This window comes from Felis catus, chromosome A1 (assembly GCF_018350175.1).
Source record: "Felis catus isolate Fca126 chromosome A1, F.catus_Fca126_mat1.0, whole genome shotgun sequence".
Lineage (NCBI taxonomy): Eukaryota > Metazoa > Chordata > Mammalia > Carnivora > Felidae > Felis > Felis catus.
The window spans coordinates 29,656,814-29,668,827 of record NC_058368.1 but is presented as its reverse complement, the minus strand read 5'-3'; the positions used below and the strand labels follow the sequence as shown (position 1 = coordinate 29,668,827).

Below are 12,014 nucleotides of genomic sequence, written 5' to 3'. Positions count from 1 at the left end.
GTGGGAAGGGCGAATCCCCAGGAGCAGAGTGAAGTCCAGGGGTTCTCAAGCCACGGGCAGAGGCGGTTTCCCTGCTGGGAGGACATTTGGTAGAATCTGTAGCCACCCCAGCAGACCCCGGAGAACAACCACATTCGCTGCTTCTGGAACAGGACGTTAAGGGTGAAGCCTGGTGCCAGATGCATGTTGGGATTTTCCATATCCCTGAAACGCTGCTACACGATGGCGTGAACCTTTTCTGGGGTGGGCTGGCACCCAGCCAGTCTCTGGGCATCGGCAGCAGCAGGGTCCCACAAACGTTCCTGGGTGCGGGCAGCACCTGGCCATTGCTCAGTGAGACCCTCCCCCAGAGGATCTGAGCGGGTCAAAGTCATAGTCCCTCAGAAGTGAGGGGTTGGGAAACACAGCTGCATCTGAGAGGGAGCCACACCGTAGGAGGGACGTGCCGCCTTTAACCTGATGGCTTGGTCACGAACAATGTAAAAGCGGGGAGTGGACGGAAGCTGGAGACAAAGGACGGGTGTGCGACAGCTGATCGGAGAGAATGGAGCTTGGATAGTAGAGACTGGGCAACTGGGTGACGCCATTTTCACCCTTCCCGCGCATGTGCATACGGACCAACGAGCGCGGCAACAATCCACCCCAGTAAACTAAACAGCGCCATCTAGTGGAGAATAGAGCCATTACACTAAGCCCCGCCCAACTGAGCCAACCTCGCTCTTCAGGAGCACCTCAAGTTTCTCAGCCTGCTTAGTTTGCAGACTATAAAGCGCTTCAGAGTTTGACTTCTAGGGGAGAACGATGTAATTTCAATTCTATTTCAGTCTGTTTGCTGGTCCATCTATCACTTTTTTTTCTTTTCTTTTTCTTGAATACAGAAAGAAAAAATTTATTTTCCTTTTCAATTTTTATTAAAATTATTTTTCTACTATATTTTTTACTTTTTTGTAAATTTTTCAAATTCTATTTTACTTCCATCATTTCATTTTATTCTACTTCATTGTATTTTTTCAAATTTTCAATATTTTCCTCCCCCTAATCTATCAAGCTCAACACCCAGACTAAAACACATCTAGGATCTAGCATGATTTATTTGACTTTTGTGTGTATGTGTGTTGTTTTTAATTTTTTAATTTTAATTTTTTTACTTTAATTCCTCTTCTTCCTTCAAAATGATGAAACAAAGGAATTCACCCCAAAAGAAAGAGCAGGAAGAAACGACAGGCAGGAACTTAATCAACACAGATACAAGCAAGATGTCTGAACCAGAATTTAGAATCACAATAAGAATACTTCTGGGGTCGAAAATAGATTAGAATCCCTTTCTGCAGAGATAAAAGAAGTAAAAGCTAGTCAGGATGAAATAAAAAATGCTATAACTGAGCTGCAATCTCGAATGGATGCCACGGTGGCCATGGTGGCAAAGATGGATGAGGCAGAGCAGCCAATCAGCGATATAGAGGACAAACTACTGGAGAATAATGAAGCAGAAAAAAAGAGTAGACAAAGCAAAAGAGCACGGTTTAAGAATTAGGGAAATCAGTGACTGATTAAAAAGGAACAGCATCAGAATCATAAGGGTCCCAGAGATGAAGACAGAGAAAAAGGGGTGGAAGGTTTATGTGAACAAATCATAGCAGAAAACTTTCCTAACCTGGGGAAAGACACAGACATCAAAATACAGGAAGCACAGAGGTCTCCCATTAGATTCAACAAAAACCGACCATCAACAAGGCATATCATAGTCAAATTCACAAAATACTCAGGCAAGGAAAGACTCATGAAAGCAGCAAGAGAAAAAAAAAGTATGTAACCTACAAGGGAAGACAGATCAGGTTCAGAGCAGACCTATCCACAGAAACTTGGCAGGCCAGAAAGGGGTGGCAGGATATATTCAATGTGCTGAATCAGAAAAATATTCAGCCAAGAATTCTTTATCCAGCAAGGCTGTCATTCTAAATAGAAGGTGACATAAAAGTTTCCCAAACAACAATTAAAGGAGTTCGTGACCACTAAACAAGCCCTCCAATAAATTTTAAGGGGGACTCTCTGAAGGGAGAAAAGACAAGAAAAAAAAGACCAAAAGCAACAAGACTAGAAAGGACCAGAGAACACCACCAGAACCTCCAACTTACAAGCAACATAATTGCAATAAATTCATATCTCTCAGTACTCACTCTAAATGGCAATGGACTAAATGCTCCAATCAAAAGACATGGGGTAACTGAATGGATAAGAAAACATGATCCATAAATATGCTGTTTACAAGAGACCCACTTCAGACCTAAAGACACCTTCAGATTGAAAGTAAGGGGATGGAGAACCATCTATAGTGCTAATGGTAGACAAAAGAAAGCCAGAGTAGCCATACTTATATCAGACAATCTAGACTTTAAAATAAAGACTGTAACAAGAGATGAAGAAGGGCTTTATATCATAACTAAGGTGTCTATCCACCAAGAAGGCCTAACATTTGCAAACATTTACGTTCCAAATGTGGCAGCACCCAAATACATATAAATCAGTTAATCACAAACATAAAGAAACTCATTGATAATAATACCATAATAGTAGGGGACTTCAACACCCCACTTACAGCAATGGACAGATCATCTAAAGAGAAAATCAACCAGGGAAGAGTGGCTTTGAACGACACACTGGACCAGATGGACTTAACAGATATATTCAGAACATTTCATCCTAAAGCAGCAGAATCCACATTCTTCTCCAGTGCACATGGAAAGTTCTCCAGAATAGATCACATACTGGGACACAAATCAGCCCTCAATAAGTACAAAAAGAACGAGTTCATACCGTGCATATTTTCAGACCACAATGCTATGAAACTCGAAATCAACCACAAGAAAAAATTTGGAAAGGTAATAAATACTTGGAGACTAAAGACCATCCTACTAAATAATGAATGGGCCAACCAAGAAGTTAAAAGGAAATTAAAAAGTACATGGAAGCCAATGAAAATGATAACACCACAGCCCAAAACCTCTGGGTTGCAGCAAAGGCAGTCATAAGAAGGAAGTATATAGCAATCCAGGCCTTCCAAAAGAAGGAAGAAAGGTCTCAGATACACGACCTAACCTTACACTTTAAAGAGCTGGAAAAAGAACAGCAAATAAAACCCCAAACAAGCAGAAGACAGGAAATAATAAAGATCAGAGCAGAAATCAATGCTATTGAAACCAAAAAACCCCCAGCAGAACAGATCAATGAAACCAGAAGCTGGTTCTTTGAAATAATTAACCAAACTGATAAACCCCTAGCCAGTTTTATCAAAAAGTAAATCAAGAATGAAAGAGGAGATCACAACCAACACAGCAAAAATACAAACAATAATAAGAGAATATTAAAATCAATTATACACCAATAAAGTGGGCAATCTGAAAGAAATTCCTAGAAACATATACACTACCAAGGCTGAAACAGGAAGAAATAGAAAATTTGAACAGACCCATAACCAGTAAAGAAATTGAATTAGTAATCAAAAATCTCCCAAAAAACAAGAGTCCAGGGCCAGATGGCTTTCCAGGGGAATTCTACCAAACATTTAAAGAAGAGTTAACACCTATTCTCTTGAAGCTGTTTCAAAAAATAGAAATGGATAGAAAACTTCCCAACTCTTTCTATGAAGTCAGCATTACCTTGATTCCAAAACCAGACAAAGACCCCACTAAAAAGGAGAACTATAAACCAATTTTCCTGATGAACATGGATGCAAAAATCCTCAACAAGATATTATTAGCCAACTAGATCTAACAATACATTAAAAAAAATATTCACCACGACCAAGCGGGATTTATACCTGGGATGCAGGGCTGATTCAATATCCACGAAACAATCAATGTGATTCATCACATCAGTAAAAGATAGGACAAGAAGCACACGATCTTCTCAACAGATGCAGAGAAAGCATTTGACAAAATACAGCATCCTTTCTTGATAAAATCCTCAAGAAAGGGATAGAAGGATCATATCTCAAGATCATAAAAGCCATATATGAAAGACCCAATGCTTATATCCTCCTCAATGGGAAAAACTGAGAGCTTTCCCCTTAAGGTCAGAAACAAGACAGGGATGTCCACTCTCGCCACTATTATTCAACATAGTTTGGAAGTCTTAGCCTCAGGAATCAGACAACACAAAGAAATAAAAGGCATCCAAATCAGCCAGGAGTTCAAATTTTCACTCTTCACAGATGACATGATACTCTATATGGAAAACCCAAAAGACTCCACCAAAAACTGCTAGAACTGATCCATGTCAGCAAAGTCGCAGGATATAAAATCAATGCACAGAAATCAGTTGCATTCCCATATGCCAATAATGAAGCAACAGAAAGGGAAATCAAGGAATCGATCCCATTTACAATTGTACCAAGAACCATAAAATAGCTAGGAATAAATCTAACCAAAGAGGTGAAAAATCTATACACAGAAAACTATAGAAAGCTTATGAAAGAAAACTGAAGAAAACACACACACACACACACACACACACACACACACACACACACACACACACACACACACAAATGGAAAAATATTCCATGCTCCTGGATAGGAAGAATATCGTTTAGATGTCAATACTAACCAAGCAGTCTACATATTCAACGCAATCCCTATCAAAATAACACCAGCATTCTTCACAGAGCTAGAACAAACAATCCTAAAATGTGTATGGAACCAGAAAAGACCCCGAATAGCCAAAGCAATCTTGAAAAAGAAAACCAAAGCTGGAGCCATCACAATCCCGGACTTTAAGGTGTATTACAAAGTTGTAATCATCAAGACAGTATGGTACTGGTGTAAAAACAGACACTCAGATCAATGGAACAGAATAGAGAACCCAGAAATAGACCCACAAACGTATGGCCAACTCATCTTTGACAAAGCAGGAAAGAATATCCAATGGAATAAAGACAATCTCTTCAGCAAGTGGTGTGGGAAAACTGGACAGCGACATGCAGAAAAATGAACCTGGACCACTTTCTTACACCATACACAAAAGTAAACTCAAAATGGATGAAAGACCTCAACGTAAGACAGGAAGCCATCAAAATCCCTGAGAAAGCAGGCAAAAACCTCTTTGACCTTGGCCGCAGCAACTTCTTACTCAACACGTCTCCCGGAGGCAAGGGCAAAAATGAACTATGGGACCTCATCAAAATAAAAGCTTCTGCACAGCAAAGGAAACAATCAGCAAAACTAAAAGGCAACTGATGGAATGGGAGAAGATATTTGCAAATGACGTATCAGACAAAGGGTTAGTATCCAAAATCTATAAAGAACTTATCAAACTCAACACCCAGAAAACAAATAATCCAGCGAAGAAATGGGCAGAAACATGAATAGACACTTCTCCAAGGAAAACATCCAGATGGCCGACACATTAAAAAATGCTCACCATCACTATCACCAGGGAAATACAAATCAAAACCACAATGAGATGCCACCTCATACCTGTCAGAATGGCTAACATTAACAACTCAGACAACAACAGATGTTGGCAGGGATGCAGAGAAAGTGGATCTCTTTTGCACTGCTGGTGGGAATGCAAACTTGTGCAGCTACTCTGGAAAACAGAATGCAGGTTCCTCAAAAAATTAAAAATAGAACTACCCTGTGACCCAGCAATTGCACTACTAGGTATTTATCCAAGGGATACAGGTATACTGTTTCAAAGGGGCATATGCACCCCAATGTTTATAGCAGGACTATCAACAATAGCCAAAGTATGGAAAGAGCCCAAATGTCCATTGATGGATGAATGGATAAAGATGTGGGGTGTGTGTGTATGTGTGTGTTTATATACATACACACAATGGAGTATTACTCGGCAATCAAAAAGAATGAAATCTTGCCATTTGCAGCTATGTGGATGGAACTAGAGGGTATTATGCTAAGCAAAATTAGAGAAAGACAAATACCATATAACTTCACTCATATGAGGACTTTAAGATACAAAAGATGAACATAAAGGAAGGGAAGAAAAAATAATATAAAAACAGGGAGGGGGACAAAACATGAGGCTCTTAAATATGGAGAACAAACAGGGTTACTGGAGTGGTTGCGGGGGGGGGGGGTGGTTAATGGGTAAGGGGCATTAAGGAATCTACTCCTGAAATCACTGTTGCACTATATGCTAACTTGGATGCAAGTTTAAAAAACAAATAAAAATAAATAAATAAAAGACAAAAAATGCACAGGGCTGAAAGTTAACAGAATACCTGTTCACCAGTGGTTTCAACGGATACAGGTTGACTTTTTTTCATACAATCAAAAGTGTGGAGGGAGGTTTCTGGCATTATCAGCTACTCAGCTATATCACAAGGCTCTTTCTATCTTACCATTTTGCTACCCATCGCGTACTGGTTTATCATCCTTGTGCCTATCCCTTCTGGTCACAAATTGGCTCTCATAACCCACATATATGTATGCTCAAGAAAAGAAGACCAGACAGAGAAAGCTGTACCAGTCCTCTTTTACCAAGAAAGCAAAAGCTTTCCCAGAAACTGCGCCAATATATTCTGCTTACGTCTCACTGGCCCAAAATGTTTCATCTGGTCTCTCTTACTTTCTCAGCGCCTATGGTAGAGGTAAGTGAAGAAGAAGGATTGAGAATGGATTTTCGTCAGCTACCTTAGAATACCTGTCTCAGGACTGTAAAACCAAATTCTGGTTATCTGTTTGTTTACTAACCCAAGACTCTGAAATATGCTTTATTATTTAAAAAATCATCAATACAAATTTCCATATTTAGCCCAATGTTTTTGATATCCATTTATGCTTCTACCCTGATACAGTACTTCCTTAATTATCCAAATAAATGGATTAACTTAGTTTTGTTTTTTGTTTTTTGCAGAAATCCAGAGAGAAAGAAGAGAGTTGGTAAGAAAAATTGTTACAACTACCACAAGGAGACCACCTAGTGCACCACGGGGCAACCCAGGCCCTAGAGAACCAAATAATGAAACCAGACCCAGTGTTCAAGAGGATTCAGAACCCTTCAATCCAGACAACCCTTACCATGTACGTACTGATGTTTTCGTGACATGCTCAGACAAATCCGTTGAACATAACATTGAAGTGGCAGTAGGTCTACTTGAACTTTCAAATAAATGAGGGTAAGATTACACTGAAGCATGGTCTCTGTAGTGTGAGATCCAGATTGTTTGTAACCCTTACTCAAAGTTGTTTTCTGTGCTCTCCTTTTTTTGAGTCACAGGCAAATCCATAAAGACAAATTCGTATCAGGAATTTGATTATTCAAAAAATGTTTCTAAGAATGTGCCCTAGAGACAACATCCAGAAAGAACGTATTCTCTTTCCCCCTTCTTATCCACTTTATTCATCCATTCAACATTTTTGAGAACTTGCTCTTTTCCAGGCCTTGTGCACACAGCCAGGAGATAACTTCTGCCCTCGGGAGCTCTCAGTCCAGGAGGGAGACAGACTCATACACAGATAAAACACCTTAGTCTGAAACACTGGGAACTGGTGTTTATAAGGATGAAACTAATGTCCTAAAAATTTCCAATCTTCAATAAAATATTATTTACCATTACTATACTCTGAAGGGAGTAAAAGTAGAGTAGTAAATTTTTGTAACTAATTTTTTAATTGAAAAAATACATGCATATATATATATTTTTTAAGTATAAAGGATATACAATGAAATGTGTTTCTCTTCCACCTCAGACACCTTCCCCAGAGCAATGTATTAACAATAGCTATTTGCCCAATTTCTTTGTATAAGAAAGTGTACCACACACTTTTAACACAAAAGAGCATACAATACTTCTGTACCTTGCTTTCTTTCCAGTTACAATACAGTATTTTGGAGACTGGTCTGTATCTTCTACATACATCTACATCATTCATTTTATTATTTTATTATTTTTTAAAAGTTTTTATTATTTTGAGAGAGAATGAGCAGGAGAGGGGCTGAGAGATAGGGAGACAGAGGATCCCAAGTGGGGCCCAACATGGGACTTGATCTTACCAATCATGAGATCATGACCTGAGCCAAAATCAAGAGACACTTAGCCAACTGAGCCACCCATGTGCCCCAAATTCTTTTAATTTGGAAAAAAAAAAATTTAGAGCAAGCAGGGAAAGGGGAAGAGGGAGGGAGACAGAGAGAGAGACAGAGAGAGAGAGAGAGAGAGAGACAGAGAGAGAGAGAGAGAGAGAGAGAGAGAGGGAGAATCTTAAGCAAGCTCCACACTCAATGCAGAGCCCGGTGAGAGGCTTGATCCCATGACCCTAGGATCATGACCTGAGCTGGAATCAAGAGTTGGGTTATTCAGCCGAGCCAACCAGGCACCCCTTGCCTCATTCATTTAAATGGCTGCATCATAGTCCATTGTGTGGATGGATAGATGCACAGAAATTTAACTAGTTCTACTTTGATGGACATGTAAATTATTTCCCTATCTTTTGTTCTTATACTCTTAATAGTATACAACCTTGTACATGTCCTATAGGCTTATGGGAAGGAGTAAATGAGGTAATGCAGGTGAAGTTCTTAGCACAGTGCTTGGCACAGTAGGCATGAACTTGCTCAACGTTAATTACTAGTCTTATTATGCCTCTTGTATACATGTGGGAATGTATTTTTAGCATAAATACTGACGTATGGGTTGACTGGGTCAGAGGAGATGAGAATTTTACTTTAATGGGAGGATGCCAAATTGTTTCCCAAGGAATTATGCCAGCTACATATCTTCACGTGGTAAAGAGAGGGACTAATTTATTTTCAAACTTTAAAAAAATCTTCACCAGTCTCTTGGCTGTAAAAATGTATCTTCTCATTGTTTTAGCTCGCCTGTCTTTAATTATGTGTAAGGTTGAGCATCTTTTCATAGACAGGCAATTAATTTGCATATTTTTCCTATCTAGCCTATTCAGTCCTTATTTTCTAGTCTATCATTTTAGATTAATAAATTTTAGCATGATTTAGAGCAAAATGTATTTTTTAAATAACCCACGGCCTATTGGAAAATTCAGGACACCATAGTACTTCATTCCCTGAAGCTCAAATAATAAAAAAGAAATAAAATCTGAATAGGCCAACAGAAAATTTAATATAGTTTATTCCCCAGGTAGCTGGGCTAGCTAAATCTGGTTCAGGCGACGAGTGCATCAGCCCCGTCACAGAAGGGCAGGATGTGACTCTGTCTGCCTTGCCTCCAGACTTGAGTGATCCAAATTCCTTAAAAACTCCAATTGTATCAGTTTTTTCCTTTTATCTCATGCTCAGGTTTAAGCAGAAACATCTCCCCATGACCTCAATCCTTCACAAGTTTCTGTAAGGAAATATCCTTGGAGAGGAAGTATCTTTGAGAGATTCTCCCAGCTTTTAAATCCTAACACACCTTTGTTCAACTATTAGATGAGGAAATGCCACAACCAACAGGCTTTTGACTCCCCCTGCCCTGGAAGAGTCAGCTACAATCAATTAATTAGGTGGTTTTCTTTTTGCAGTCCCTGATGAACCCAGTTCAAGAAATAAGAGAAACAAATGAGAAGAGCCTGAAGAATTAAAAAAAAAAAAAAAAAAAAGGTTTAAGAGAGTAAGACAAATATTTTCGTGACAAAATTTGAACATAGGGTATATCAAATGGTGTTAAGGAATTGTTAATTTTGTTAGGTACGGTAATGGCAGTGTAGCTGTGTAGGGAAAATATTGTTTTGGAGGTGCATTCTAATGTATTTGTGGGTGAAATGTCATAATACCTTCAATTCTAAGGTCACTTCCAAATTTAAAATACTTCGGAAAAGAAAAAGCCAAGCAAATCTGACAAAAGGTTAACAGCTATGAAAACTAGATGATGTTTGGTACACAGTTTTCTCCACTTTCCAGTGTTTGATATACTGTAAAATAGTAAAAAGTACCCCCCTTCCCCCAAAAAAATTCAAGACTTTTTTGTATACCAGAAGAGGTGATAGGCTTGCTAGGTTCACTCAGCTCAAGCCTAACCTATGTTTGGTGCTGCATCTGCCCAAGTTCAGTGGAGACTTCAACTGAATCAAGAACATACATTAAGGGCTTTTTGGCAATGTAATTCAATACTATACTACACAATCTGTACCCCTAGAAATCCATGAACAGGAAAACCAGATACATAAATTTGGCAGAGGGCAAGTTGCTTCTAGTTCTGTGAGCTCTTCAGCAGTGAAAATGGGAACTCTGCAGGTGATTTTTACTCCATCCATGATTTTATGTAATTATAATAATGGCACATAGAAATCAGAAAGTCAAGTTTAAGGTCTTGAATTTTTCCATATTTTATGGTGCCTTTTCCTGAGTGTTACAGACCCCTTATGTGGAAATGAAGGCAGAATCTAAAGACGTCAGCGTTTTCAGCTAGTGCAGTTAGAATAGCAATCTGTTGGCTTAGCAATGAGTTTCAAAAGATGCTCCAAGAGTGTGGAGGCCATCAGTACAAAATGGCACTAGTGTTCCACTAAAATTAGCAGTGGCAGAAATGACACTCTTGAATCATGCTTTCCTTTTTGTTAGTCTATTTAAAACGAGGCACTACTGAGTTACGGTTCATTAAAGGTATGGAGAAACTTCATGACATTAAAAAAAAAAAAAAATCAAAACCACCTTCCTGCCAGTGACAGATGGAGGTTGAGTTTTTAGAAGGAATTCTGAATTATCAGGTTAGAAGACTGAAAAACTTCTTACGGAAAGTGATACTTATTTCTTGTACCAGTGAAATATTCAGGATCTTATTTTAAAATAATGTGCATGCTATCGAATTCTCGTTATGAAGAAAAGACAATTACCTTTTATTTCACAGCAGCAGGAAGGGGAAGGCATGACATTCGACCCTAGACTGGATCACGAAGGAATCTGCTGCATAGAATGTAGGCGGAGCTACACTCATTGCCAGAAGATCTGTGAGCCCCTGGGGGGCTACTATCCGTGGCCCTACAACTATCAAGGTTGCCGCTCCGCCTGCCGAGTTGTCATGCCATGCAGCTGGTGGGTGGCCCGCATCCTGGGCATGGTGTGAAATCACTCCATACAGCAGGTGCTGAAACATGAGAACTAACTCAAGAGACCACCAGAGTGTGAGGCATCTTCATGCTGAAGGGACCACAAAGTATTTTATATTCAATTTGAGTGATGTTATTCAAGACACTTTTAACAGAATCTCTCAATTGCTTCATAGAAAAACTTTATCCAGAATGTGCAAATGTACTGAAAAGGGTAAAGTAAAAAATGCCGTAACAATTCTTTTATTACTTGTTTTTTATTTGCTTTGCATTCCCTATAAAGTCTGCTTATAAGACTAACTTCCCAAGCTACTTTGAAATAAACATGAAAAATCATTTACAATGTCAAAGATCTCAATTGTACACTTGTTCCTTTTAATCAAGTTGCTAAAATAATTAAGTTTTGGTTGTTATTTATGCAGAATTCCTCCCTTGTTTTTTTAAATTTATTATTTAGATAGAGAGCGAGCAAGTGTGAGCAGGCAGTGGGGAGAGAGCAAGAGTGAGAATGAATCTCAAGGAGGCTCCACACTCAGCATGGAGTCCCACACGGGCCTTGACCCCATGACCCTGATCGTGGGATCATCACCTGAGCCAAAATCAGGAGTCAGACACTCACCCGATCGAGCCACCCAGGTGCCTTTCCTCCACTGTTCTCAACGTTTACTGTTCTTCCCAGTCTTGCAACTGTGCCCCAAAGTTCCCACATAAAAACACAAACAAAAAAGTAAGACAGGACTTATAATGTAATTTACCTGAGAGCAAACATTATAAAGTTCAAAGTGGCAGTTCACAGAAACTGTGTTATTTATAGTTTGTGCTGCTATGTGCTTAATAGGTGGGTGCCCTATGTTAGGAGTCACCTCATACGAAAGAGCATTAGGATAAAGAAGGAAAATGAAGTCAAAGATAAATCAGACTTGTGGGGAAGGACTTTCACTGACATTCTGAAAAGCAGGTCTTCATACCCTTTCCAATCTGTTTTCAGTA

General features: G+C 39.2%; 1 protein-coding gene across 3 annotated transcripts in view; it reads left to right on the top strand.

The window, feature by feature from the left end:
• The window catches only part of CNMD (chondromodulin), a 32,969-nt gene extending 21,595 nt beyond the window's left edge, over window positions 1-11,374 (top strand). The window contains exons 6-7 of one of the 3 annotated variants that reach the window (XM_023252029.2): window positions 6,877-7,043; window positions 10,829-11,374. In XM_023252029.2, coding sequence (XP_023107797.1) covers window positions 6,877-7,043; window positions 10,829-11,041 — 380 coding nt within the window. In that variant the 3' untranslated portion in view covers window positions 11,042-11,374. Of the gene's footprint in view, window positions 1-6,876; window positions 7,044-9,500; window positions 9,590-10,825 lie in introns of those variants that run through there. The other 2 variants (XM_023252028.2, XM_023252036.2) reach the window with 2 other exon arrangements.
• The last annotated feature ends 640 nt before the right edge of the window (window positions 11,375-12,014 follow it).